The following is a 25,245-nucleotide window of genomic DNA, read 5'->3' on the forward strand; positions in this document are numbered from 1 at the left end:
TCCTATTATAGGGCAGAGAGAGAAGATTTTTTTAATCAATTTATAAGTCATTTCATTAAATTTTTATCATGAATGTACCAAATTGTCCTTCATTTATTATAGTGTGGATAGATTTTTTTTTAAAGAAGTATATATTAAATAAGGGTAAAGTTGAAAAGTTATTATATTTTAATGAAAAGTTAATGCGGTTTAAGGTTTTTCTTGATCTGTATAAAACATGTTGGAAGTGTCTTATAAATAGGACTAGAGAAGTATTTCTTTAAATACTCAAATTAGTTAACTATCTTTTATATTTAAGATAGGAGGTAGTATTTAGTTTCAATATCTAAGAACAGAAAGTTAGGAACTCATGTCAAATGGAATTTAAGGATTGTTTGAAATTTTTTATGATAATCTTTTTAATTATAATTTATAAAATACTAGATAAATATGTGAGAGGAGTTTTGTACCAGTATGAAATTTCAAACTTTTCATGAAAATGTTACTTATGTAAGATTTTTCACAAGACCATTTCAAAAGTGGATTCCCTCTCTATTTAGGAATTACTCCCTCCGTTCCTTATTATAAGAGACAAATAACCGATTTACGTTGATCAAAAAAACAGTTAAAATTAGTTAAGAACAATCAATGTGTAAAAAGTATAATTCTTTTTCCAAAACTGTCCTCATTAATAAGGAGAGAGAACATGAGAGAGAACAATTAAATTATTAAAAGAAAGAGAGGTAGGAGGGAGAGAGAGTGTGAGTTGGAGATAATAAATATGGGTAAAATAAGAAATCAACAAAAAAAAGTAGAGACAACTTTTAAGTGTCTCTTATATATAAGAACATGCCATAAGTATGAAATGTTTCTTATAATAAGGAACGGAGGGAGTACTATACAACTTGCTTGGATCAGAAATGAAAAACACTGTATCATCTCTTTTTATGCATTGCAGTCTTTTGATATATCAGTTTACATGATATTTGAATCGGAAGGAGCTGGATTCTTATAGTTAGATTTTGGGATGGTTTCACGATGCTTTTTTTTTTTTTCCCCATGAATCTTACCCATAAATTTTCATGAATCCTATAATTTTGCAATTTCGGGCAGCCCCCTGGCCCATTTTTGGTATCTCTAAGGCTCTTTCGTTCGGAACTTACTTTGTAACGCCGTTTTATTGTTGATCTTTTTACTATTTTTTTTTTTCAGGAAAGAGACCAGACCGCTGAAACGCCAGGGAGGATTTATGGGAACTGGGAAATAAGCCTGAAGCGATTCCACACATAACACGAACTTCCCCAAAATGGCAACTATCCAATTTGACATGTTCTCCTCCGGTCTCCACAAAGTTTCTGCCTCCTTCCGCGCCTTCGCTTCAATTCGTTCACTCTCACGCGCCACCGCTCACCGTCTTCTGTTTCCGCCGCCATCGACCTCCTTCCTCCCTCTCAACGCCTTCTCCACTGACTCCAGCGAGGCCATCGTCAAGTTGCCCGAGAAGCCTTCCATTTGTACCGCCGATGAGCTCCATTATGTTTCCGTCTCTAATTCCGATTGGAGGCTCGCTCTCTGGCGCTATCGTCCTTCTCCGACGGTAAAGTTTCGTGCTTTTTAGTTTGATCTTTTTCCTCATTCCAGTTACTTCGGTTTCTTTTTTACCCCCTTAAGAAAGTCTGTGGTGGTTATTTTGTGCGGGATGTGTTTAAATGTATCATAGGCGCCTCCTAGGAATCACCCGCTGTTGCTATTGTCGGGAGTGGGGACCAATGCAATTGGATATGATCTTTGCACTACTGAGGTAATAATTTTATTTCTTCTATTTGTTTTAGTCACATCAATCGTAAAATTTCTCTTGTTTCATGATTGTGAATAGGACTGCTTCTATATCACTCTCCTTCGGAATTACTTGAGTAATACGTTTGCACATATGCCTGTCATAATAAGCAACGTATCAAACTTTGGAGCCTATGTGATAGTGATGAATATTATCCAATGCACACATAATGATATTCCTTTGCGTCTTCATCTCATTATTAGCCGTACTTTTGACGTCCGTGAGCTAATTAGTAGGAATCAAAAGGCTTTACTATCACATCTATTTTTCATTATCGTTTTCTTGGTTGTCTATCTTGGATTTCCTGCTAACAAGGAATACCTCTGCAGTCATCATTCGCCCGTTACATGTCTAGTCAGGGATTTGAAACATGGATTCTTGAACTGAGAGGTGCTGGGTTGAGCGTACAGGGGTCTAATTCCAAAGATATTGAGCAGAGAGCCCTTGAAAAGTCTGAGAACATGGAAACTACCTCAGAAAGTTCGACCAACGGGGCCATGCCTTCAGACCAGAAATTAAACAATATTTCCCGTGCATTGCCTGAATCTGACATATCTGCTGCTCAAAGAAACGAAGCTGAGAAATTGGCTGTTGATGGAGATCTAACTGGGTTAGCTACTGTCTGGGATGAATCAGAACTGGTAACAAGGTTGACAGAAACATTTATGCAATTGTCAGAAAGAGTTTCTGGCTTTCTCAGTGAAAGTCAATCCAAGGTCATGTCTGCAAAATTACTTGATCAAATTTCAAAACTCCTGGTAGATTCTCCATTTTTTGAACGATTCAATGAGATTAGGGAGAAGCTTTCAACTTTGTTGGAAGCAAGGCAAAACTCTGGTGTTACTAGCCAAATATCTGATTTGAGTGAAAAGTTAGTAAACATTATTGAAGAAGGTCAACGATCTCTTTCTCCTCAATTTTTAAATCTACAAGAGCGCTTTACTTCAACATTAGAAGATTTTCAGAAGCAGCTTGACATGATTGTGAAGTATGATTGGGACTTTGATCATTATCTGGAAGAAGATGTTCCTGCTGCGGTGAGGTGACATCTTATGGTGCTAAAGAGCTATATATTTTGACTGCTCATTATGATAATATTTTTATTGTATATCAAGCATCCCATTTGCATACCCTTTCCTTTATCAAATATTTAAGGAAAACTTTTCCTGATTTAATATTCCTGATGTGATTGTTGCCTTTACCAATGCAGATAGAGTACATATTGAAGGAAAGTAAGCCAAGAGATGGAAAATTGCTTGCAATCGGACACTCTATGGGTGGTATCCTGCTTTATGCAATGCTCTCGCGGTTTGGTTAGAGTTTCTCTATCAACCATTTTGCTTTGCCTTGTTATCATGTGCTTATTTTTTAATATTGTTGTTGATGCTTTTAATTATTAGATAGATCATTCTCTGTCTCTCTCTCTCTCAATTTTTTCTAAAATGTTTTGGCGGTAATAGAGTGAGGATTTTGTTAGGTGGTTTCTGCATGATGCCGATATTGATATGTGAGGATATGTCTGGCGTTTATTTCTTTGAGTTAGCTGTCCAAATTTAACCCTTTTTTGGGTCATTGGAATACAACAGATACTACTTTGGTTCCTGTTATTGTATTCATATTTTAGGGAGGAGAATGTCATATGATATACAATGGCAAGAAATCGCCTGTTTGTGATTATGAGCTGTTGGGCAAAGCTACTCTCGAGGGAAATTGATTTCTCAAAATTTGGGGTGTTTGGCCTGGCTGCACAACAAAAATATAAAAATATTTGACTTCTGAATAGTAGAAGCTGCTTCTTTTGTTTTCTAAACCCCATTTCAAATTAAACGGTTTCAAAACAAGCAAAAATCCACATATATCCCAAATGGTTTCTTTAGTCATATAAGACAATCTATTGGTTAATCCTTTGCCCATGACCACATTAGTGCCTTTTTTCCCCATTTAAACGCGCAATGGACAAGCCAAAGTTTTAGAATTTTATACACAAAAGCAACCGTCGTCAGCTTCCATTTGAACCTAGCTAGCAATTTGGCATTTCAAATTTTAGCCTAGTAAGTACTGTAGCTCCTACTTGGCTTCGCACTTTGCTAGGTATAGGAAACATTTAAGCATTTTAATTAGGGAGAAATGCAAATTGCTGTCTATGTTTCCAAATTTGTGAAACTCATGAAAATATTTGTGCAAATTGGATTCCATACAAAATAGCATGTTCCTTGATCTGAAAATATGTACAACTTGTTGGGGGACTGAGTTCTCAATCGTACTTACTGATGGCAGGATATTTAGCTGTAGCGAGACTCTTTAACATAGAGATGCTATGCGCAAAATTTTTCTTTTTCTCACATCTATAGGCATTCATAATCAGCAATTATAGAGGTTCAGACTTGGTTAAAAACAAAAACAAAAAAAAAAACAAAAAATTAAAGGAGAACATTTGACCCGACCATTTTATCAACTTAGGCTTATGGACAAATATGCTTATTCATAAGTTATTTATTTTAACTTTTTTTTTTCCTTTTAGGTTTTGAAGGAAAAGAACCTAGATTGGCTGCCATTGTCACGTTGGCATCCTCTCTGGATTACACATCGTCTAAATCAACTCTAAAGTTGCTCTTACCCCTAGTAAGTTTGCCGATTATCCCTGTTTGGTTGCTTCCTATATGCATTAGGTGGTTAACTTAACACATAATCTCTGGGGAACTGATATTGTGTCACTTGTCCAACAGGCAGATCCTGCACAAGCTCTGAACGTCCCTGTTGTTCCCTTAGGAACACTGTTGGCTGCAGCTTATCCTCTTACATATCGCCCACCATATGTATTGTCATGGCTAAACTCTTTGATTTCCGCTGAGGACATGATGGAGCCCGAACTTTTGAAGAAGCTCATCATGAGCAACTTTTGTGAGTATTTCTGCCCATCTGTGATGAAAGAGAATGTGTGGGTTGTGAAGTAAAAGGCACATTTATTACTTACAAGGCATAATCCCTTCTATTAGAAGAACATTAAGCTGAGTTTGTTTAGAATTTCTGAAAGTAATAAAAGTAAAAATACTCATCTGGTATGAAACTGTAAGAAATACTGTGATTAATTATTAATCAATAAATTGATTGTCTAGAGGTTTGAGAGATGTTTTCTGTACATCATCCACCTTTCTTGTGTAAACTTTTTAATCTTTGGTTAGTCTCTCCATCAAGATAATTTATGGCCAGTACTTGCACTTGCTTGATCCAGTGGAAACCAAAACGACTCTATTTTGATGAACAATAAATGCAAAAATGATATCTATCACTGACCATCCAGCATGCTTTCCATGGCTGTCTTACTTATCTAGCAGCCCCTTTATTTTCTTTTCTTTTCTTTTCTTTTTGTCCAGTTTTATTAAGGGCAATATTTTAGGTCCACTGTAAAGAGTAAACATCAAATTGACTCATATAATATCTTCTGACTTGTAAAACCTTTTCGTACACTTAGTGTAGACTTTGGCATCACAGTTGAATTTCAATTGTCAACTATAGAAATAGGGCGCTAAGGATTGGAAACAGGGTTTCCTTTAGGCAAAGGTTGAGTGGCCAACTCTAATTTTTAGCTCCCCAAACCCCACTCCCCCTAAAAAAAAAAAGGGAAGAAGAAGAAGAAGAAGAAGAAGCAAGCGACACACCCCCCTGTACATTGACATAGATATTGGCCTCCACCGCTCCATGTTGCATTGCTGTTTGAAAATGAAAAATGCTTGTTCTTTGCTTCAGTGATTATTGAAATGCTCTTTTCTTTGTGAAACTCGCCATTTTATAGGAGCTGTAGCTGAGAGCCAATTGCTTGACAATTGGTGATTGGCCTGAATGTGTGAAGATTAAATTATATTCTGATCGTTTTTGCGGTTTAAAGGTGAAAATGAATGAATTGACTTCCAAAGGGGAACGATTTGAGGAGAAGCGTGGCAATCGCAAATCCCTTGAGAACTTTTGCCACCGCCCCCCACCCTAAAAAGAAAGGGAGATTGTCAGATCTTATGCTAGATGAATTTTACGGACCTAAAAGATACTTTAGCACGTTAATTGATTTATATTCTTTCCTTGATACCTATGTGGAGATAACAACTGATGCTAAATGTGGTGAGCAAGGGATGGTGGTCTTAGTAAATTTAGAATGATTAATCATTAATGGACCTGCAATGCTGTGGAACTCTTGAATGCGCATGCCGGTTATTATGTTTTCCCCGAGTTTGAATTGAAGTATTGGCTGAAAAATTAATTTGTTTAGAAGAAGATAGAAAGTATAGTGTTCTCTGGCGTTTATTCTTTAGTTGAACAAATTATATGCTGACTGTTCAAGAACTTGGTGTTGGTTAAACTCATTCAAGTGTGTTTTAGTTATGCTCTCTGTTGTTGAGAGTCTGATTCATGAATGGCTTAGCGCAACTGAACTTCATTTGATATGGCCTCGATTGGCAGGTACCATACCTGCTAAACTTATCCTGCAGCTCACAACTGCATTCCGAGACCGTGGTTTATGCAACAGGGATGGGACTTTCTTCTACAAAGATCATCTACACAAAAGCAATGTCCCTGTCTTAGCAATTGCTGGGGACCAGGATCTTATTTGCCCACCCGAAGCTGTGGAAGGTATTTTAAAATTCTAGATCGTTTACGTAAATGCCTGCTGTTTTCAAGAAGTAAAGATTCTTATCGAGGCTTTTTGTGACCCAGAAACCGTTAAGCTGATTCCTCAGCACTTGGTCACCTATAAAGTATTTGGTGAAGCTGGTGGTCCACATTATGCTCATTATGATTTGGTTGGAGGGAGACTGGTATGAAACGCTTCCTAGTTGATTATTATTGGCCCTTCTATTTTTAAACATGGAAAACTATTGCTGAGAATTTGGCTGTGGATTCATGTGAAAACTATTTCAATTGTCGCCTGCACCATTTGCCTGGTGGAAGTATGGGTGAGGTTAGAAGGTGGATGGTATTTAGGCTTTTGATACCGCGCTGGGAGGGTAGTAAAGAGCAAAGCTTACAGGGGCAAATGAGAGGAAAACAAACATGTTATTGAGAATATTATTGCTTATAATCACTGCCCTCTCAACTTTATGTATCCTTCTCTTAATTACTCTAGATACGCTGCACCCACCTAGTCTTTTTAACCTCCTACAATTTCTTATTTTCGTAATCCCTAGAAATAGGGTGCTCTTTTCTTAACCAAAACTCTCCTAAATATTTAATATCTTTTAATCGGTTCCTATGTCATATCTAAAGATTTGGTTCTTAATAGAGCACAACAGCGTTGTATAATTCATGTAAGTAACCCCACCTAGTAGGATAATATTTGTTGTTGTAATTGGTTCCCATGTTGATGCCATCTAGAGGGATAAAGCCTTGTTATTGTTGTTGTTGTAGCAGTTTCCACGTGTCATTCAATTGTTAAAGGTATCAAATACTGTTTAGTTGTTTTTATATATACTACTGATTTCCTTCTGATGCCTATTCTATGCATTTCTGGTTGCAGGCAGTGAAGCAGGTGTATCCCTGTATAATTGAATTCCTAAGTAGCCATGACAGGTGATATATACACACCATCAATTTCATCAAGTGTACATTCTTCTTGGATCATGCTTGGTTTCCAATTCCAAACGGGCATCTGATACCCTTCTCTTGTTGTTTTGTACATTGAAAGATGAAGTTTTTACATGTGCATTACTGAATGTTGTAACCTTAGCAGTATAAATAGTACTCTGAATCACCATGGAAGATGGATATAGTGATGGGAATATAAATTAAGAGTATGTAGATTTGATTCAAAAGTTACTGTCCGATTTTATGTTTAATTTACCTTACCTGTTAATTATTTTGTCTGTCCAAATTTCTTCACTTTATCTTCATGAAAAAAGTTGAGGGGTTCGGTTCAAGTCCCAGCAAAATGGTTGGTCCTTGGGGCGTGTCGGGGATAATGTTCGTCTTAAACAGTTCTGCATGGATATCTACTGAGATAAGGAAAAGAAGTCGAAGGTGGACATTAAATTTTACTACAATTATAGATATAGATATAGATTTTATTTATATCTAATTGTTTTTCATGTAAAAATAGAATTAATTGTTAAAATTATAAATTGCTTAAATTTACGTTAAATAACTTAAGTTTTGATTTTTTTAAAGCCATTTGAAATTTAAATGTAAACAGATTACAAATTATATATTCTAATTCAAATTAGTTTATTAAATATAAACAAGTAAAATCCGACTCCACGGGCCAACTACTATGGGTCTCTTGCGATTCATTTTGATGAGTAAAATCGGAGTAAACAAGTAAATAGAACGGAATATTTGTTATAAGATAATTGGTTTTTTTTTATAAATGATTAATTTAATTAATTTTCTTAAATTAGTTACTACTCTATTTAGAATGGTTGGATGGAGTGTTTGTGATTTTGTTCATTGGTTTGCATTGACACATTTTTCTCCATTTTTTAAAGCTATATCACACATTAATGTTTTTTATATCCGTGTTTTTTGGTATGCATGCATACTTATATTACATAATAACTATTGAAAGCTACATTTTTAAAAAAAAAACTAAAGACAATTTTATTCAATAAAAAGATTACACATAAAAAGTTGGCCCACAACACATGACTAATTTGAGCAAAGCCCAAATAAACCTGAGCAAAAGGCCGGCTCATCACTAAAATAAGAAAACAATAGATTGCAAAAGAAACAGAAAAAACAGACATGACAGTAAGAACTTTGAAGATTAGCCAAAGCTTGAGTCTCGTCTCGAACCCATGGTAATGCCATCAAACCTGGCATTGCTCAAAGCCCTAAAGTGCAAAAATAGATACTCCTCCGCTTTTAAACATAAGACCTTTATATATATACTACTTCCGATCCTTAATATAAAGCCCTGTTTGACTTTTATTTTGGTTTTAAATATAAAACCCCAATCCACTTTGTCTCTCATATTTATGCATTTTTTCCCAAAGTAGTCCTTCTAATAATTATAGTTTTAGCTAATATAGTTGATTAGTAAGGATATTTTAGGAAAGACAACACCTATTTATTATAAATAACTAACTTAACTTCTTTTCTTAATCTCCTCAAATTAGTCAATTGGGTCTTATAATTAGGATCGGAGGTAGTATTATATTTAGAACTAGAGGAGTATTACTCAGTGATATTAATAAAACAAAGGACATGGGAGGACGCCACAGATCACCAATTCATATCGGGGGCTCACGACATCGATAGCTTTTAAGCTATTGAAAAAGGTCTCTACAAGACCTTGTTGAGGAGATGAAGTGGTCTTATTGACCGCACAGAGTGTGCCGATAACCTTGAAGAAGGAAAGCAAAAAAAGAAAGCCAAGGCCATAAAGATCTATTGAAACCAATGTCAAGACAGTCAATCGTGCACCTTTTTACCTTGCCAAGAGCCCAAAGACAGTATAAAAACCGTTTTTATAAGTTTTTACAAGGTTAAAGTATACATTTGATCTTTTAATTTTGTACAATGTTTTAATTTAGTCTTTTAATTTTAAAAAGCATACATTTAGTTCTTTAACTCTAAAATTATTAAGTTTTAATCATGATTTTTTATAACAATTATGGATGTTTTGAAAATTAAACTTAATATGTTAGTATTTGAAAATATTTTATCAATATTTATATCTTAATGTCATTATTTTTCAAAAAAAAAAATAAAGTTAAAAGATTAAAAATATAATTTTTAAAGTTAAGGGACAAAGTGAAACTTTGTACAAAATTAAAAGACCAAATATATATTTTATTTTTTTTATAAAAAAAGAGGTGAAGGGTGTTAAAAAAAAAAAAAAACTTGTTTGATGGCGGGAAGGCTTTTTCCCGCGTTTTAGATTTCAGATCTGAAACCCTATACAACCCATGCTTCCGCTGCAACTCGTCTTCCCTCCACATCTCCTTGCTCTACGGTCGAGTTCTCTTCTCGATCTCTCGCTTCCTCTCGATCACCACTTTCAGGCGACCGTGGTCGTCTAGAACCTTCTTGACTCCCCAGCGTCTTCGTAGCTTCTCTGATCTCCTTCGATGGCGCCACCTGCTGCTCTCATCGATCTCTGAGATAAATTGCTCACACCACCCGCATCCACCAGCATTGCAGGGTACCACTCGGTTTGGTTCTGTTTGGTTGGTTTCATTTTTTTATGATCCGTGATCTTATTTATGCTTTGCAAATTCGAATAGATGTGCTTGGTACTATAGGAGATCCAATTCGAGCATGATATGTTCTACTTAAATTGTATTTTGAGAAGGTTTTGTTGTTCTTTCTATGTGAGTATTATCTATCGAATCACATTGCTTGACTGAATTTCTTTAACTTTAACACTGCAGGCTGTCATTACCGTTGAATCTTTGTCTTTTACTTAGAAATCTGAGTTCGTTTCTAGAGACTTTCAATGCTGTGCTCAAATAACCCTGACTTCGAAAATGCTAGTAGAAAGGTCCAGTTGTCATGAAAGTAATTCAATCTCCGACCTGTATAGAGGGAGATTTGTGGCTTCATGTTTCCTTCGGATCTTCGCCCTATTTAACGAAATGCAGGTGCCGCCAGGGCCCTTTAGAGGATGTCCTTGCATTCGACATCGGCTGTATTTCCATTTAAGCAGAATAAAATCTCAGTGATAAATTAGTTTGAGTGTACTTCTTCGATTTAGCATGAGCGAGATTCTCCCTTTCTGGTTGAATGTTGTATTTCTTTCGCTTTTAACCCTTTACTTTTGTAAGAATGTTTTCTCATGCTTATCGTATTGTTCTTGCCTGATAATATAGGCCATGATCCTTCCCTCATTTTCTCTCTTCTTTATGTTTGCCATGTTCTAATTTTACAACTTTATGTTAGGCTTGTATTTTCTAGTTGATCGTTTGAGCGAATTTGGTTTTTTCCACGTCCGTGCAGGCTAAGGATTTCTTCCCCGGTATACTGAAGTAGTAGTTCAAGGATCGTAAATAGCATCCATATGGAGTTACGAAGTTGTGGTCATCTGCACTTCATCCAGGCTATTCAAGGTGGTTCAATTGTGAAAACCCTTAATGTTACTCGTGGCAGGCCAAAACTTTCATTTAAGAAAGTCATAGATATATATGGCACTTCCATGTTTGACAATAATGTAAAGGTTGAAAGGTCGTGCACTTTCGAAGCGGAGAGAAGAACGGTAAATGCTGAATCTGACGCTGATGCATGCAGCGCCAATGATGGCGATGATGAGGAGAATGTCTTGGAAGACTGTAATTTTGGCAACCTTACTCTAAAGCAAATCCAAGAGAGGTGCAAATCAAGGAAGAGGAAACAATCACAAGATCTTGACACATCCGAAAGGAAAATAAAAACTGAAGCTTCCTCATCTGAAGAACGCTGCAGTGAGAATCATATGGCATCAGATGATTCTGAATTCATGGAGACTCTCAGTAGCTGGAGATCCAAGTTATCAAAGAATAAGAAGGCCAAGAAAAGGAAATGCATAAATGACCAAGTGTCTACTGTTAAACAAGATGTTGTATGTTTTGTAAAATCTGAAGTGATCCAAGATAGTCAAGAATCCTTGTCACCAAGTGAGAATTCAACTGCACTTGTTGAAGTGAAGGCTGAGGTTCCTGAAAGTGATTGGTCAGATCCCTGGAGAATGTTACACAATACTAGTAATAATTTTCAAGCTTGTTGCTGGCCTGAGGACTCTCTTGGAATAGTAGCCATAGAAGAGCCTGAGACGGCCAGAGAATGTGTTTTGGGCCGTGAATTAGATTATGATTGGAAAGAGCATGCTGATGTTATTCCACTTCGAATTGTATGGGGCTCCAACGCTGATGTCTCGATTAGTGATTCAAATCTGAGCAATGATCAATCTCAAAACTTGCTTGCAATAGAATTTAGAAATGAAGGAAGTGAAGAATTTACCATGCAACCAGCTCTCCATTCAATCTGCCCGCAAACAATCAATTTGGATAAAGATCAAGACACCGATATCTGTTCTAATCAACCTGACAGCTACATCGCAGTCACACCACTCATTGCTAATGAAGTTATTCAAGGTCTGGATCTAGGTAATGGAGGTGACGATGCCTTCTTTAGTGACTGCAGTAAAGATGAATACACATCGGTCAGTGAACTTGGCTGTCATCCTGATGGATCCCGGAATTCTGGCTCAGATGGTTCACCGGATGAATCTCAGAATTGCAGCTCAGATGATTCACCTGTATCAGAGGAGAAGCAATTGCTTACTTCCGCAAGTTTTGATGAGGAAAGGCATGCCAGTGGAGCTACTGATGAGTCAATATCATGGGAGAGCCATCAAAGCAGTTCAAAGGTGCATCGTCCTCAAAGGCTGTTATCAGGCAGAAAGGTGAAATACGTGATTCCAGATATCCTTTTGTTTTTTACTTGTGTTGCTGCTGCATCTCATTAGTTTGGTTCGTTTCAGACCATTTCGCCGTCTTCACAAGTTAAGCTCTGCAAAGCCATGCAGTCCATTGATTTACATGACAAAGAATATACAAGTAAGTGCCTAAATTTCAGCATGTGCAGGGATTTTATGCTTCAGTCTCACTTACAAACTATAAACTCCAGATACATGGAAAGAAACATAAGCCACCAGAGGCTAGATATCATGTCAAAAGAGAAATATGGTGGCTTCATAGTAAGTAGGCTATATACGATTAGTGCTTGACGAAAGAAGGTTAAACAATCTCATTCGAAAAAAAAGAAGAAGGTTAAACAATGTGATTGGCAGTGCCTGAAACAAGATTTGTTTTCGTGACGTTAAATAACTCAAATAGCTTTTGTTGAGATCTCAAGGAAATAAAATATGCATTTCCTAAGTTTTCTGAGTTAAAAATTTCCTTTTCGGGAACCTCAAACGAAATGATTGCAGTTAAATATAACTTTGTTTTCTACTTATCTGGTTGTGGGTTTTGCTTGTATGTTCATTAGTGCTGTGGTGCGAAGTTGGATTTAGCAGTTCCAAACACAATTCTTTTCCTACATTGTGTTCATTTCTATTGCGTGTTTATGGTTTCAGCATGTAAAGGGAAATTGTTCTTCGGCGAGCAGACTGATGATGAGAAGAAAGACACTACTGAAGAACTTGATGAGATTGTTGGAGCTCGATTTACTAAACATTGTAACAAAATTCGTAAGATACCAAAGCCTCTTAAAAGAGTTACCCGTCCACAAGCTGTTCAAAAGAGTTCTCTTCCTTCGCGTTCAGCAAACAGCCTCAGCACTGGGCTCACATCCATGCAGAGTTGCGCAAAGAATGCGATTTCATTTTCCAAGAGGCAGATGCAGGATGTTGAATGCCTTGCAATGAAACTAGCAAATGAATTGAAGTCAATGAAGGACATTATGGGGGCTATGTTACGCTCTGAATTATGTCTGACCACACCTTTGAGATATAAAGTAAATGAGGTATGATTATATTTATAGCACCTTTATTAGCTTGTGACTGATACTGAGGTCTATGGTGAAGATGGAAAGGATGAATATACCACTGAAGCCTGTTATATAGTCTACTAGCTTAACATACAGTAAAAAATGTGGAAAGCAAGTTCAGCTTATTTAGACCTGGGGAGCCAAGTGCTGGATGATAGGAAGTGTTAATAATTGAAATGTAACATGAAACTCTTCGCTATGGCGCTTTAATTAACTGGTGAGCAGTTCCACTCTCACATGACTGCAGAAAGACATATTCTTATTTTGTTGACCACATGAAGGATAATGTTATTGCTTTCTCTAGAAAAGCGCGGAACTTCGTGACTAGAGTGCTGAGATCGTAATCATTAAGTATTGCTGGGCGCCAGTTGGGTTAAGCTCAAGTGATTATGTAAGTTGGGAATAGTTACAGTGGTGGGTGTAGATGGAGGTTTGAACAGAAGATCAGAAGTTTGATTTTCTTTGTGTACCCTAAGATAAACAGATAGTAAATTAGTCTAATACTGGAATTCTTGAAGACGTGTACAGAATCAGCCTTGCGTGCAACTTCCCTTGATACTCGCAAACTCTGCTTAAGTCTAAAATTCCTCTTTAGCGGTCTATGTTACCTTCCTTGCATGTTTTGTCACTCATGCTTTTCGCTCATTTTGTCACATCTGTATAAGCAAATCATGCTGCTTGTGACTTTTGCTCTTCATAATCTGAACTGCGAAAATTTACCAGTTTCTTGCAACCTAAAATATTTTTCGGGATTCTAAAACCGTGCAAGAACGCTGATTCATTATGTCTATTTCTGAAAATTATTCACATTTCCAGGCAAGAATGGCTGTGAAGAATGCAACAAGAGCTGAAGAAACTGCAAAACGGACCCTTTCCTTCATGTCAAGGGATTGTAACCGTTTCTGCAAGCTAATGGTTGGTACTTGTAGTATTATCCTCTTAATTTTGAACATCTTAATTACGGCTGCTCTTTCCTTTTACACTTTTACTTAATTATTAATAATTATTATTGTTTGCCCTAATTAACTGCAGCAATTAGCTGAGGAAGGCCCCCCTGCTTCTCAAGATGGAGTGCGCAATAATAATAAGAGTAAAAAGATAGCTTTCGCTGATGAAGCTGGAGGAAGGCTGTGCCAGGTCAGATTTTATGAGAATGAGGAGGGATCTTTAGTAGAAAGTGACAGAAAGGACATAATCATCTGATAATTCTATAGCCTTGTGTGTATAATACTTGTTTCACATTGCAATCTCTCGTAACTGAACAGTCATATAATGAAGCTATCTTCCCGTTGGCTGAAAAAGCGTCACAGTAGAGCTTGCAAGTTGCAGCTATTTTCATCTATTTATAATTAAAACAAATTTTAAATTATACAGACCAAGATAATAATACAAAAGGACCATTTAATAATCTTGTAAATTAAGTGCTCTGTAGGACCCACTGTTCTGACCAACGACGATCTTGATAATTATATAAACCCTTCCCTCCTTAGTCCTTAATCACCTCCCTAAATTTGCGTTGTAAAGGTGCGTAATGGTAATATTTAGATAAAATTATTTAGACATCTATTATAATCTGGGCTGTAGTCTGTTTTTTTTATATTAATATATTGAAATTATTATTTATACTAAGAATAAAAGAGAAGATTTTTTTTCCTGAAGAGTGCTTCGTAAATGTTTCATTGACTAATATAAAAATATTGTATTAAGAACCAGTGAATAAAGCATTACAAATAAATAGGATTGAAAGAAGTGTCTTACTATTCTGTTTTTTATTATAAGATCCTTTTAACTAAATTGTGCGGTTTTAAAAAAACGGTTAAAATTAGTTAAAAATAATTAATATGTAGCAAATACAGTTTTTTTTTCAAATATGCCTCATATATAAATATAACTGTGTGAGAATAATAGTAAGATAAATAAAAAAGAGAATGTATTAAATATATTAAATTAAGAGTAAAACAGATAATATTACATTAAATGTTCAGACAAATTTAAAAAAATCTTGTAAAAAGAGACAAACCCATTTAAAAAATTATATCTTATGTGGGGAAGTATCTTATAAAATAGAATAGGAATGCCTCATTTAGAGTTGGTGGGCTGCTTGATAAACGGAGGTTTAATTAAAGACATTTAAGTTTGATCTTAAAAAATAATTAAATGAAAAATATTTTCATCGTCGTTGACTAATGGCTAGCATTTAGAAACCTAACATTAGATTTTTTGTATTTTTGAGAGATAAACTCAAGGGCATTTCGTTATTCCTTTTGCATGATTGTGAGTCACATTGACAATTTGAAATTCTTTAAATGATATTTCTCTCAGTTCTAATAAAAGACATAAAATTTAATCCACATCTTATTTCTGTAACTTGCAGCATATATTTTACGGTAAACAGATAGTAAATTTTGAAGAGAAATTTAAAAAAAAAACCAGTTGAATTTGAAAATCTCAAATCAGGAAAGCCAAAAATAAATTTTTAATCCTTTAATCCTAATTTCACAATCCTTTAATCCTAATACTATTATTTTATTAAAAAATGTCAACATTGTGAATTTTAAATATTAACAAAATATTCTAAGTGTTTCTTAAAAACTAGTATAAAAATTGTCATTTAAAGCTAATGGTGTAAGAATAAGAAAACTAAGAAATGTTTTGTAAAATCAAGGGATAAAACAGAAGCTTTATATAAAATTGGTAGATTAAAATTACTCTTTTACTTTAAAAATAATTTATTCCTTCAAGTGGTTATGTATTTTCTGAAAGGTTAGATCAATTTTATTAAATTGGATTAGTTAATGCGTCAAAACCCCAAACTCTTTGCTGGACGCGGCTGCTCTCCTTTTCCCTTACCATCCGCTGCCCTCCTCTGCCCTCAAAGTTGCAGCGTTTTGAGTGAAAAACAAGAGAGAGTGAGTGCTTTTCTATTAAAAAAAAAAATTTAGTACTCTAAAATATTTTTTCAGTATCTTTAAGTATCCCAAATTAATTTTTAATACATTTATCACTCTATAATGTTTTTCTAATAGTACTCAACATCTAACTCTCAATGTTGTAAAAATTTAATATCCAGTATCTGACATCCATCATATTAAAGTATTTTTCTAATAACATCCAATATCATAAATTAATTTTTAATATATCTTAAAGTAATTTTTCATATAATATTTTATGGTCACTAAAATCTAGTTCTAGATACTTGGTAGTACTAGTAAAACACCGCACCATGTTGGCTGTTGTATAGGCGTTACTGAAAAAAATATTTTAGCCCGCTAAGTGGACCAAAAATTATTTTACAATACTAAGTGCTATTAAGAAACATCTTAAAATGCTGGTTATTAAATATTGGGTGCTATTAAAAAAATATTTTACCTTACTGAGTGCATTAACGGTTAATTTAGGATAGGCAATGACACTGAAAAAAATATTTTAAGATAATAGATATATTTTTTAAATTAAAAAAAAAAGGCTTCTCCCTCTCTTGTTTTCACTCAAAACGCCGCAGCTTTTAAGGCCGAGGAGGGCAGCGGATGGTAAGGGAAAAGGAGAGCAGCCGCCTCCCAAATTGCTAGATGTGATCTAGCTTGGGCTACCCTCATCTTCATCTATACTCCCTCCGTTTCTTATTATAAAAGACAAATAACAGAAGTACGTTGATAAAAAAAATAATTAAAATTAGTTAAGAACAATTAATGTGTAAAAAGTATAATTTTTTTCTAAAAATGCCCTCATTAATAAGGAGAGAGCATGAAGAGAACAATTAAATTATTAAAAAAAGAAAGAGAAGTGAGATGGAGAGAGAGTGTGAGTTGGTGACAATAAATATGGGTAAAATAGGAAATCAACACAAAAAAGTAGAGACAACTTTTAAGTATCTCTTATATATAAGAACATGCCATAAACATCAAATGTCTCTTATAATAAAGAACGGAGAGAGTATTATGTATAGCTTGTACTATCCCTTTGTTTTTTGGTTTTGGCAAAATAGCTTGTCCCATCCTAGTTCCCAACTTTAAAGTTACTTCACTTTACCTGTTCATATTTGACCTCTCAAACTAGAAAGTACTTTTTTCTTTCCACTTGAGATTTAGTGGCCATTTTATTTTACTTCAATTCTTAAACTTATATTATTTCTCATCTATTAAAGAAACACATAATTAATTTCACCAAGAAAAAAAAGAAACACAATTAAAAAAAATCATTGTAATAAACAATGGTAGATAAACTTTTGATAGCAAAGTCACACTAATAATTGATAAATAAACATTGAAAGATGATATTTTATCTCTCCCTTTTTTTTTTTTAAATATGCCGAGAGATCTACATCTCATAGTATTCTTATTACCTATTTAGTACATGACAATCATTTTATGTATTTTTAAAAAAAATTATCTTATTATTTGACAAAAATTCAATAAAAATATTAATTGAACCTTGAAAGTTCTATAAATAAAGTCAAAAAGCAGTATTCAACTATTCATTTAGAAAGCATACAAGTTAATGATTATATATATATATATATATATATATATATCCCCTTCAGTGGTAGTTGGGTATCATTCTCTCTCTTTGTGATTAGTTCTCATTTATTTAATGTGAAGTATCAAAATCACAATGATGTCTTGTCATTGGCATTACTTGCACTTCCTTTTTTTCCTTATCTTCACCTTATTCTTTCCTATGGTAGTTCATCTTTATCTTATTCTATTTCACAATTATTGCTCCATTATGTACTCTACATCTATTAATTATCTTTCTTGTCTCTATCTATCCAGTAATGAATTAAACTACCGGTAAATCTCAACAACACTTTTCTAATTAAGGATGCAAAAACCCACAAAAATTTATTTGTTCCACTAAGTGATTAACAGAGAGCAGTTAATGTTTTTTAGCCAAAGTTGGCCTTTTTTTTTTTTAAACAAGTTTTACTCCAAAAGAAATGTCCAAAATTAATAGAACTTGCTTTACTAAGAACACTAAATTTTAATTTATGATCTAAATTTTAATTTATGATCCACTTTTTGGATGTGCTGTTTGAATTTCTTAAATCTTACAATACCGATCACTTAATTCATTTTAAAGAAAATTCAGCTGGTTTTCCTTTTTAACATTAGTAATGGCACATGCTTCATAATTTCGTCACTTACTAACATAAGGCCTATAATTTACAGCAGCTCACGGCAAAAAACCCTGTGATATCACCGCCAGGGTTCTTAAAAAAAAAAAAACCATAAATACGGGAAAAAAAATAAAAACCTAATAAACATAATTAAATTCTAAGAAGGAAAAAGACAAAACTGCCCTAATATTCTGATAAAACAACCGCAGATGAAAAAAAAGGAAGGTAAAATTCGCAGCTACCGTCGCCGTCCCCAATCATGCAACACAACGACGTCGCTTCATCGGCAAGAGAACCAGGAAACAAGCTCCGGACCAACGCGCCGCTCAGCAAGGGTCACGCGCTCGTCGGACACCAGCGGTGTCCGACAGAGAGGGCAGTTAAAATTGAGGTGGTCCAGCCAGCCATCAAAGCAGCATCGGTGAAAAACATGACGGCACGGAAGCCGTCGAACTTGGTCCCCATCTTCAAACGAGCTCTGGCACACCACACACTTGGGAGATCCAATAACGCCGGCAGGACCATCATCGCCGCCACCTACGATGGAGTATCTGTAAGATACACGGCGATTAAGATTGAGCTGCTCGGAAAGGACGATTAAGCTGGCAAGGCCCGATCCGACGGCGGCGAAAAATCCATCATCAACAACGACTGGGTTTGGGTCGAATCTGGAAAGTCCGAGCGATTGAAAGAGGGTGATAAGGAAGGAGCGGAGCTGGTGGAGGCAATCGGCGACGAGAGCCAAGAAAAGCAGAGGAATCGAATCAGAAGCGACGTCGTTTAGCTGGTTTTGCAATCCCATCTCTCTCTCTCTCCCCTTCTCTATGTATGTATATAGCTATAAACTTCGCTTTTTCTGGTTGAAAGATTCTGATAATTGGTGAATAGAGATGAAGAGAGAAAGAGAAGGATGTGCGGATTGAGAGGAGAGAGGCGCTTTGGTCTCTATAAAAGGAGGGCTCTGCAGGATGAGAGAGACGGGGGAGTAAAATATATATATATATATATATATATATAAAATAATAACAATAATAGTTAAATAAAATAAAATAATGAGAAAAAAATAGACAAAAAACGCGAATAAGAAATCATGGAATCTCTGAATTCTGAATGCACCGCGAGTCTCATGTGGGAAAGTAAATTTTCTATATTTAAAATATAAATACGAAGTATATAAATCAACAGTGAAATTTAAATCATTTTAACGTTGTTTTTCTATATAAAATTATAGATTGAAGTGTGTAATTTTTTATTTTATATAAGTGAACATATGTATGCATATAAACATGTGAATTCCAATTTAATTTCGAACTTAATATTTCACCCATGCCTCGTTAGTTAGTGATGCTGCTATCGAGACCATTTGCGAAGTTTGTAATTTTTGTCTTTAATTTTTTTAATATTTTTTTTCTTCTGTCATAAAATAATGAGGTTTTCCATTGAGAAGAAATAAAAAAAAATGAGACAAATAATGAAAAGGGTAGGTAAAGATGTTTAATGTGGTAATGATTTTGTAGCCAGGGCAATATGTAAGTTTTGTGTAAATAGAACGTGATGAGTTTAATCCCACTTTATAATTTCAGGTGGCTATTGAATTATATGATTTAAAAAAAAATTGAATGATTTAAATGTTTTTCAATAGAGTATGAAATAATAACAGCAAATTGTGAAGAGATTATTACATTCTTTGAACGCTGTATTATCAATTTTTTTGTAAAAAGTTTGATGGGCAGGGCTCCTAAAAATCTGTACTTTTATGGCTTGTTTTCACATTTTCTCTCGTTATTCTTCACCCAATAAAATTAAAACTCACACACACACACAAACACACACACATAAGGTTAATCTTACAACTTCTTACTCAAGTCAAAACTTAAGAGGCAATTAGTGTCAGTTGAGTCAAACGGCTCACACCTTATTTCACACACTTTATCGATTATCAGGTGTTCAAATTCAAATTCATGACTTCACATTAAGAAGAAGAAAAAAACTTCAAGGGAGATATTTATTGTCACTTACTTATCCCAACACTATTTTATTTCCTAGGACCCGTTTTTCTTGCATAGATATGTAATATAAACACTCTAAAAACCATGTGATTTCATGAAGAAAGTGGGATACTACCCTAACACTGTTATCGAAATGATGAGTGTATTAAGGAAGGATTGAAACTTTATTAGGATTAAGGTTGCAGAAAGATAAGGTTCTTTCTTTGATTTAGAAAAGATGCTTACGAGAATCTAAGAGATATCTTATGAGGATGTATTTAATAATATAAAAAAATGTTAAGTGCCTGTAAATTCACTTATGTATATAGATTTTCTTAAGACACAAGGTTATCACATCAAATATGGAAAGTAATAAATTAAGCTTATTAAGAAATTAGTTCAATATTAACATCATACCATAACAAATTCCTATATTCAATGGGAGGGAAATCAATTATCTTCACTTGATCAGTATCATTATAATGAATTTAGTGAGTTAATATTGACGAAATATCAATATCAATATCAATATCCGATTGATTTAAATAAAATTTAGGATAATTGTCACTTAAATTATTAGCCGTTAGGCAAGTTGATGTAATCAGATCACTTCCACATGAGGGAATTAAATGCAAACTAATAATATACTATATAGTCGATCACATAAACAAAAATAACATAAAAGGATTTAGTTATTAGATCAATATTTAATTTCTTTAATTACAATGGGACGATTAAATCGATACTTTCTAATTAAATACTACATTCAAGCCATTATATGTATAAATTAAATATATTCATAAAATATATTGAATAGGTTGTGCTTATGCTTGGTATGGAATTTTAGAAGTCATATTTTTTCTTTAAAAAAAAAAAGTTGACTAAAAAATGCAATATTTAATCTTACATTCGCGCTTTGTCTGTTTGTATTTACCAATGAAAAGCCAATTTAATGGCTTTTGGACTTATTTCATACATACATTGAACATGTTTTGCTTTTGAATTAAGAATATCAAAGGCAGATCTTTTTGAGAGGGACGCTAAGTGTAAGTTCAGTTTCATGCGCACGCATATAAGTGAAAAATGGTGTTTGAGTGGCAAACAGTTTTTATTTTAAAAAGAGGAAATACAAAGGGTGATTGTGGCAAAGACGTTTCAAATCTAATCAATCACTTTTAAGATTATAAAATAATACGTATTATAAAGCTTCTTGTTTCCAATCAAACCAAGACATGTTGTACATTTCTTGCATATTATTTATTTTATAACAAATTCTTGTTATTAATTATTATTAATATTTAACATTCACTTGTTCTAATTTAATTGAACAAAAGTATATTAAATATATAAAGCTAGTTGAGTAACTTCATCTTCTCCTAATTTAAATCAACCAATTAAAATTACTTAAAACAGTTCATTTAATCTTTCTTTTTTTTATATTGAAAATAAAGAATTCAAACTCAAAACGAGTCAATAAACTGATACAATAATAAGAATTTCAATCAAAGAAAGTGAATAAGTATATATAACAGAATTATAGGTTCTTCTCTGTATTATTTTACCAAACACTTTCATAATCACATTGCGCGATCCAATTCTTTTATAAGAAGATTTTTTGCGACAACATGTCTGGTAAAAATCCATTAAAGATTATTTTCTTATAAAAAAAGAACTAAATTTTCTTTTAACAATCTAATGAAAAGCCAAGTAAAATGCATTTGGACTCATTTCATGGATACATTGAACATGTTTTGCTTTTTAAAACAACGATAATGGTTGAACATCTCCAATATTTACAATAGTTTTTCCAAGTGTGTGTTTTATATTATCCAAGTGATGAAAGAAACAATGGGCTGTGGGAAATACATGCATTATACGCACAACTTTCACACCAAAACAAATGAAATTAATTCAACCTTTCTCATTTGAAAAAATGAAAATAATTGTTCTTTTAAATAATATACTTCTTTTTGTATTTCTTGATATAAGAATTAGATAACTAGTTTGTAGATATTGAAAAAAACTAATTAAGTTAGTTATTTGTACTTCTTGGTTTCTCTAATCTTGTGCATTAGAAATACCTCTTGAATGGAGCGTGGAGCCTCTTGCAATCAATAGTGATATTTTTAAAAAAAAATTATAAATTTGGAAGACATAGTGAATTAAAATCATATATTTTAAATTAAATCTAACTTTCTAACTAGCTTTTATATTATAGAAAATGGGTAGTATTATTTATATCTGGTACTGGAACTATTACTCAGATTCAAACATTGGGGGGCCTAAACAAGAACAGTTTTCAACTTAACTATTTTATTAGTATATATTATTCAACTTTGTTAAGAATAAGAATAATTATTTAGATCTCATTAAAGATATAAACCATTGAATTGATCAAACAATCAGAATTTATTCAAATTAAATAATTCTATCCCTTAAAAAAATTAGCACATATTTATAAAATATGAAATTTTCAATAAGCCGTACTATATATATTCACAAATTATATACAATGCAGTTCATTTTTGAACTCCCTGTAATGCATGCACCAAAGCATGTCTATTTTTATGCATATACATTAATATCAGTATGTTACTGCATCTTTATTCATAAGATAAAATACTCTCTCTTATCGTAAACCACAAAAAAAAAAAAAACAAACAAAAACTCTCTCTTATCTTAGATTCATTATAAAATTTTAAATTTGCAACTAATTAAGCATTTTTTTGGTTAATGGTAGGATAATAATTTGAACTTAAATGATGCACTTCCTTAATTGTTAAATTCATGTGACCTTATTACAGAATTTATATTATTCTTTGCTGTTGGAAAATCATGCAGCCCTTTGATTCTTTTTTTTTAAAAAAAAAAAATCGTCTTTATTATTCAACTCTCAATTAGTGCTCCAATCACGTTAGGGAGGTTCTCAGTTGCAGGATTAGCCCTTTAAATAATTTTTGGATTAGAGAGTTGACCCACCTGCAGCCTAAACTAAATGATCTGAATCTGCACAATGAGTTATCGCAATCACTATTATAATGAACCATATCTATGTCATAAAAACATATATATAATGGAGATAGAGTAATAAACTTATGCAGGAACACTAAAGTAACTTTTTGGTATAAGGTATCACAATATTTTAAAATCACCATATTGATTTGATAATTATAGAAGTGTTTTCTTTTTTTTTGGGTGGTATGAGTTGCTGACTAATCAATCCTCAATGAACTTATTAAAGTAACCAAAATTCCTTAATTGAAAAATAGAAAAGAGCTATAGAGACACATGATCACTTGCTAACTTATAACTAAAATTGGAGACAGGCTGCGTTATAGGTGGGAATGAATTTATATATATATATATATATATATATATATATATAAACTAGAAGGGCAATCCACATTATTGCGTGAATAATTATTTCCCCCCATTCAGTTACATTTAAGTACAGTTCTCCATATCTAGAATATAAGTTTTTTTTTTAATTTTACTTCTCTGTTCCTTAATATAATAGCTATTTCACTAATTTAATTAGATTAAAGAAATTAAGTAAGTTAATTAATTATAAAAATATGAAATTTTTTTAAAGCATCATAATCATCTTTCTTAATATCCTTCTTCCCTCTTTACTTGATTATGTTTGAGGGAGTATCTATAGGGATAATTTAGAAAAAAATGATAAATATGAGAAATAGATCTTATGTTTAAAATCAAAATTAACTTAATAATAAATTCTATATTAAGAATCGAAGGAGTATATAATGGGGAGACTTCTAATCTAAGCCTACATGAGGATAAACTCTCGTGTCTCTTGTTTTTTTTAAAAAAAAAAAACTCTCAATAGTGTTAATTACCTGGTCAACATTTAGACTAGAAATAACGAACAGTACAAGTGTATAATGCTGATTCATAAAAAGTACTCTTTCAGTTTTAAATATAAAACTCTTTTTACAGTGTAATTTACACTACAAAATAAGTCTTATATTTAGAATTGGAAGAATAGTAGAAATTTTCATGTGCTGATATTAATCAACAAAGCATATCAAAACTCAGAATTGAACCAAACATGCCATGAGAGATAGTAGTAAAAACTAATCTCATATCTTATATATTTATTATTTTAATTAACTTTAACGGATATTTTAATCTACATGATTTAATTAGTTGGCAGATGAGATAATATGGAGTAATTAAACAGGCTGGTGTGGGCGCACATAAACGATAAATGACATGAGTTGTGGGGGCAAAGGGAGAAATGTCACCGAGATTTCCAACACGACTCACACATGGGAGCTCAAAAGACACGGACGCGTTTGTGCGCTGGAATTCACGGGAAACAGACAAATACCGTGATATTTCGAGATTCTCGCGAGATCTCCGCTGCTTGGGCGACTCGTGTTCACACTCTAATCTCCATGATTAACAGCGCTAAACCCAATAATTATGAATGAAGAGGATCAGACACTCGATTAATCAAAAGTTTGATTCCCCAGAGATCGTATCTCCACCGTCCAACCAGATCCGCATATCTGCCGACCACACAATTGGTGCCTTTAAATAAGATAAAGCCTTAATTAGAGTACTCCTTCGGTCCTTATTATAAGACCCAATTTGACTTTTTTTTTTTTTTAATTTGGTCCTAATTATAAGACCCAATCCATTTTGTCTCTTTATTTATGCCTTTTTTTCCAAGATAATCCTTCTATAATAATAGTTTTAGCTAATATACTTAATTAGCAAGGATATTTTTAGGAATAACATACACTTATTTATTATAAGATCCAACTTAACTTACTTCTTTTTAATCTCCTCAAATAAGTCATTGGGTCTTATAATTAGGACCGGATGGAGTATTATTTATTGGATATAAA

General features: G+C 33.5%; 3 protein-coding genes across 5 annotated transcripts; 2 read left to right on the forward strand and 1 right to left on the reverse strand.

Annotated features, from left to right (window-relative positions):
- Positions 1–1,097: 1,097 nt before the first annotated feature.
- LOC114717222 (uncharacterized) lies at positions 1,098–7,661 on the forward strand. The gene is made up of 9 exons (XM_028902320.1): positions 1,098–1,576; positions 1,700–1,780; positions 2,146–2,853; positions 3,027–3,129; positions 4,338–4,438; positions 4,543–4,717; positions 6,269–6,439; positions 6,524–6,624; positions 7,323–7,661. The coding sequence occupies exons 1-9, from the start codon at positions 1,286–1,288 to the stop codon at positions 7,377–7,379; spliced, it is 1,788 nt and encodes a 595-aa protein (XP_028758153.1). The 5' UTR covers positions 1,098–1,285; the 3' UTR covers positions 7,380–7,661.
- Positions 7,662–9,773: 2,112 nt separating this feature from the next.
- On the forward strand, positions 9,774–14,568 carry LOC114717220 (uncharacterized). Of its 3 annotated transcripts, XM_028902315.1 has the most exons (7): positions 9,774–9,944; positions 10,174–10,383; positions 10,739–12,179; positions 12,258–12,333; positions 12,855–13,243; positions 14,084–14,182; positions 14,300–14,568. In XM_028902315.1, exons 3-7 carry the CDS (start codon positions 10,800–10,802, stop codon positions 14,468–14,470), a joined length of 2,115 nt encoding a protein of 704 aa, XP_028758148.1. In that variant the 5' UTR covers positions 9,774–9,944; positions 10,174–10,383; positions 10,739–10,799; the 3' UTR covers positions 14,471–14,568. The 3 variants fall into 3 exon arrangements, with proteins under 3 accessions (XP_028758148.1, XP_028758149.1, XP_028758147.1); XM_028902316.1 differs by lacking the exon at positions 10,174–10,383 and having other exon boundaries at positions 9,774–9,969; XM_028902314.1 differs by lacking the exon at positions 10,174–10,383.
- A 3,823-nt stretch (positions 14,569–18,391) lies between these two features.
- LOC114717218 (E3 ubiquitin-protein ligase RHA2A-like) lies at positions 18,392–19,318 on the reverse strand. Its single transcript, XM_028902313.1, has one exon. It carries the CDS (start codon positions 19,183–19,185, stop codon positions 18,664–18,666), a length of 522 nt encoding a protein of 173 aa, XP_028758146.1. The 5' UTR covers positions 19,186–19,318; the 3' UTR covers positions 18,392–18,663.
- Positions 19,319–25,245: the final 5,927 nt, after the last annotated feature.

The sequence above is a fragment of the Neltuma alba genome, unplaced genomic scaffold (assembly GCF_004799145.2).
Source record: "Neltuma alba isolate B1F8T4 unplaced genomic scaffold, ASM479914v2 tig00011718_pilon, whole genome shotgun sequence".
NCBI classification, from domain to species: domain Eukaryota; kingdom Viridiplantae; phylum Streptophyta; class Magnoliopsida; order Fabales; family Fabaceae; genus Neltuma; species Neltuma alba.

Bases quoted from the DNA above. Each gene is read 5' to 3' on its own strand.
- LOC114717218 (XM_028902313.1), bottom strand. From the start codon at position 19,185: ATGGGATTGCAAAACCAGCTAAACGACGTCGCTTCTGATTCGATTCCT.
- LOC114717222 (XM_028902320.1), top strand. From the start codon at position 1,286: ATGGCAACTATCCAATTTGACATGTTCTCCTCCGGTCTCCACAAAGTT. The intron at 3,130-4,337 runs GTTAGAGTTTCT...TTTTCCTTTTAG, and splicing joins TGCAATGCTCTCGCGGTTTG to GTTTTGAAGGAAAAGAACCT. The intron at 6,625-7,322 runs GTATGAAACGCT...TTCTGGTTGCAG, and splicing joins ATTTGGTTGGAGGGAGACTG to GCAGTGAAGCAGGTGTATCC.
- LOC114717220 (XM_028902316.1), top strand. From the start codon at position 10,800: ATGGAGTTACGAAGTTGTGGTCATCTGCACTTCATCCAGGCTATTCAA. The intron at 12,180-12,257 runs GTGAAATACGTG...GGTTCGTTTCAG, and splicing joins GGCTGTTATCAGGCAGAAAG to ACCATTTCGCCGTCTTCACA. The intron at 14,183-14,299 runs GTTGGTACTTGT...AATTAACTGCAG, and splicing joins ACCGTTTCTGCAAGCTAATG to CAATTAGCTGAGGAAGGCCC.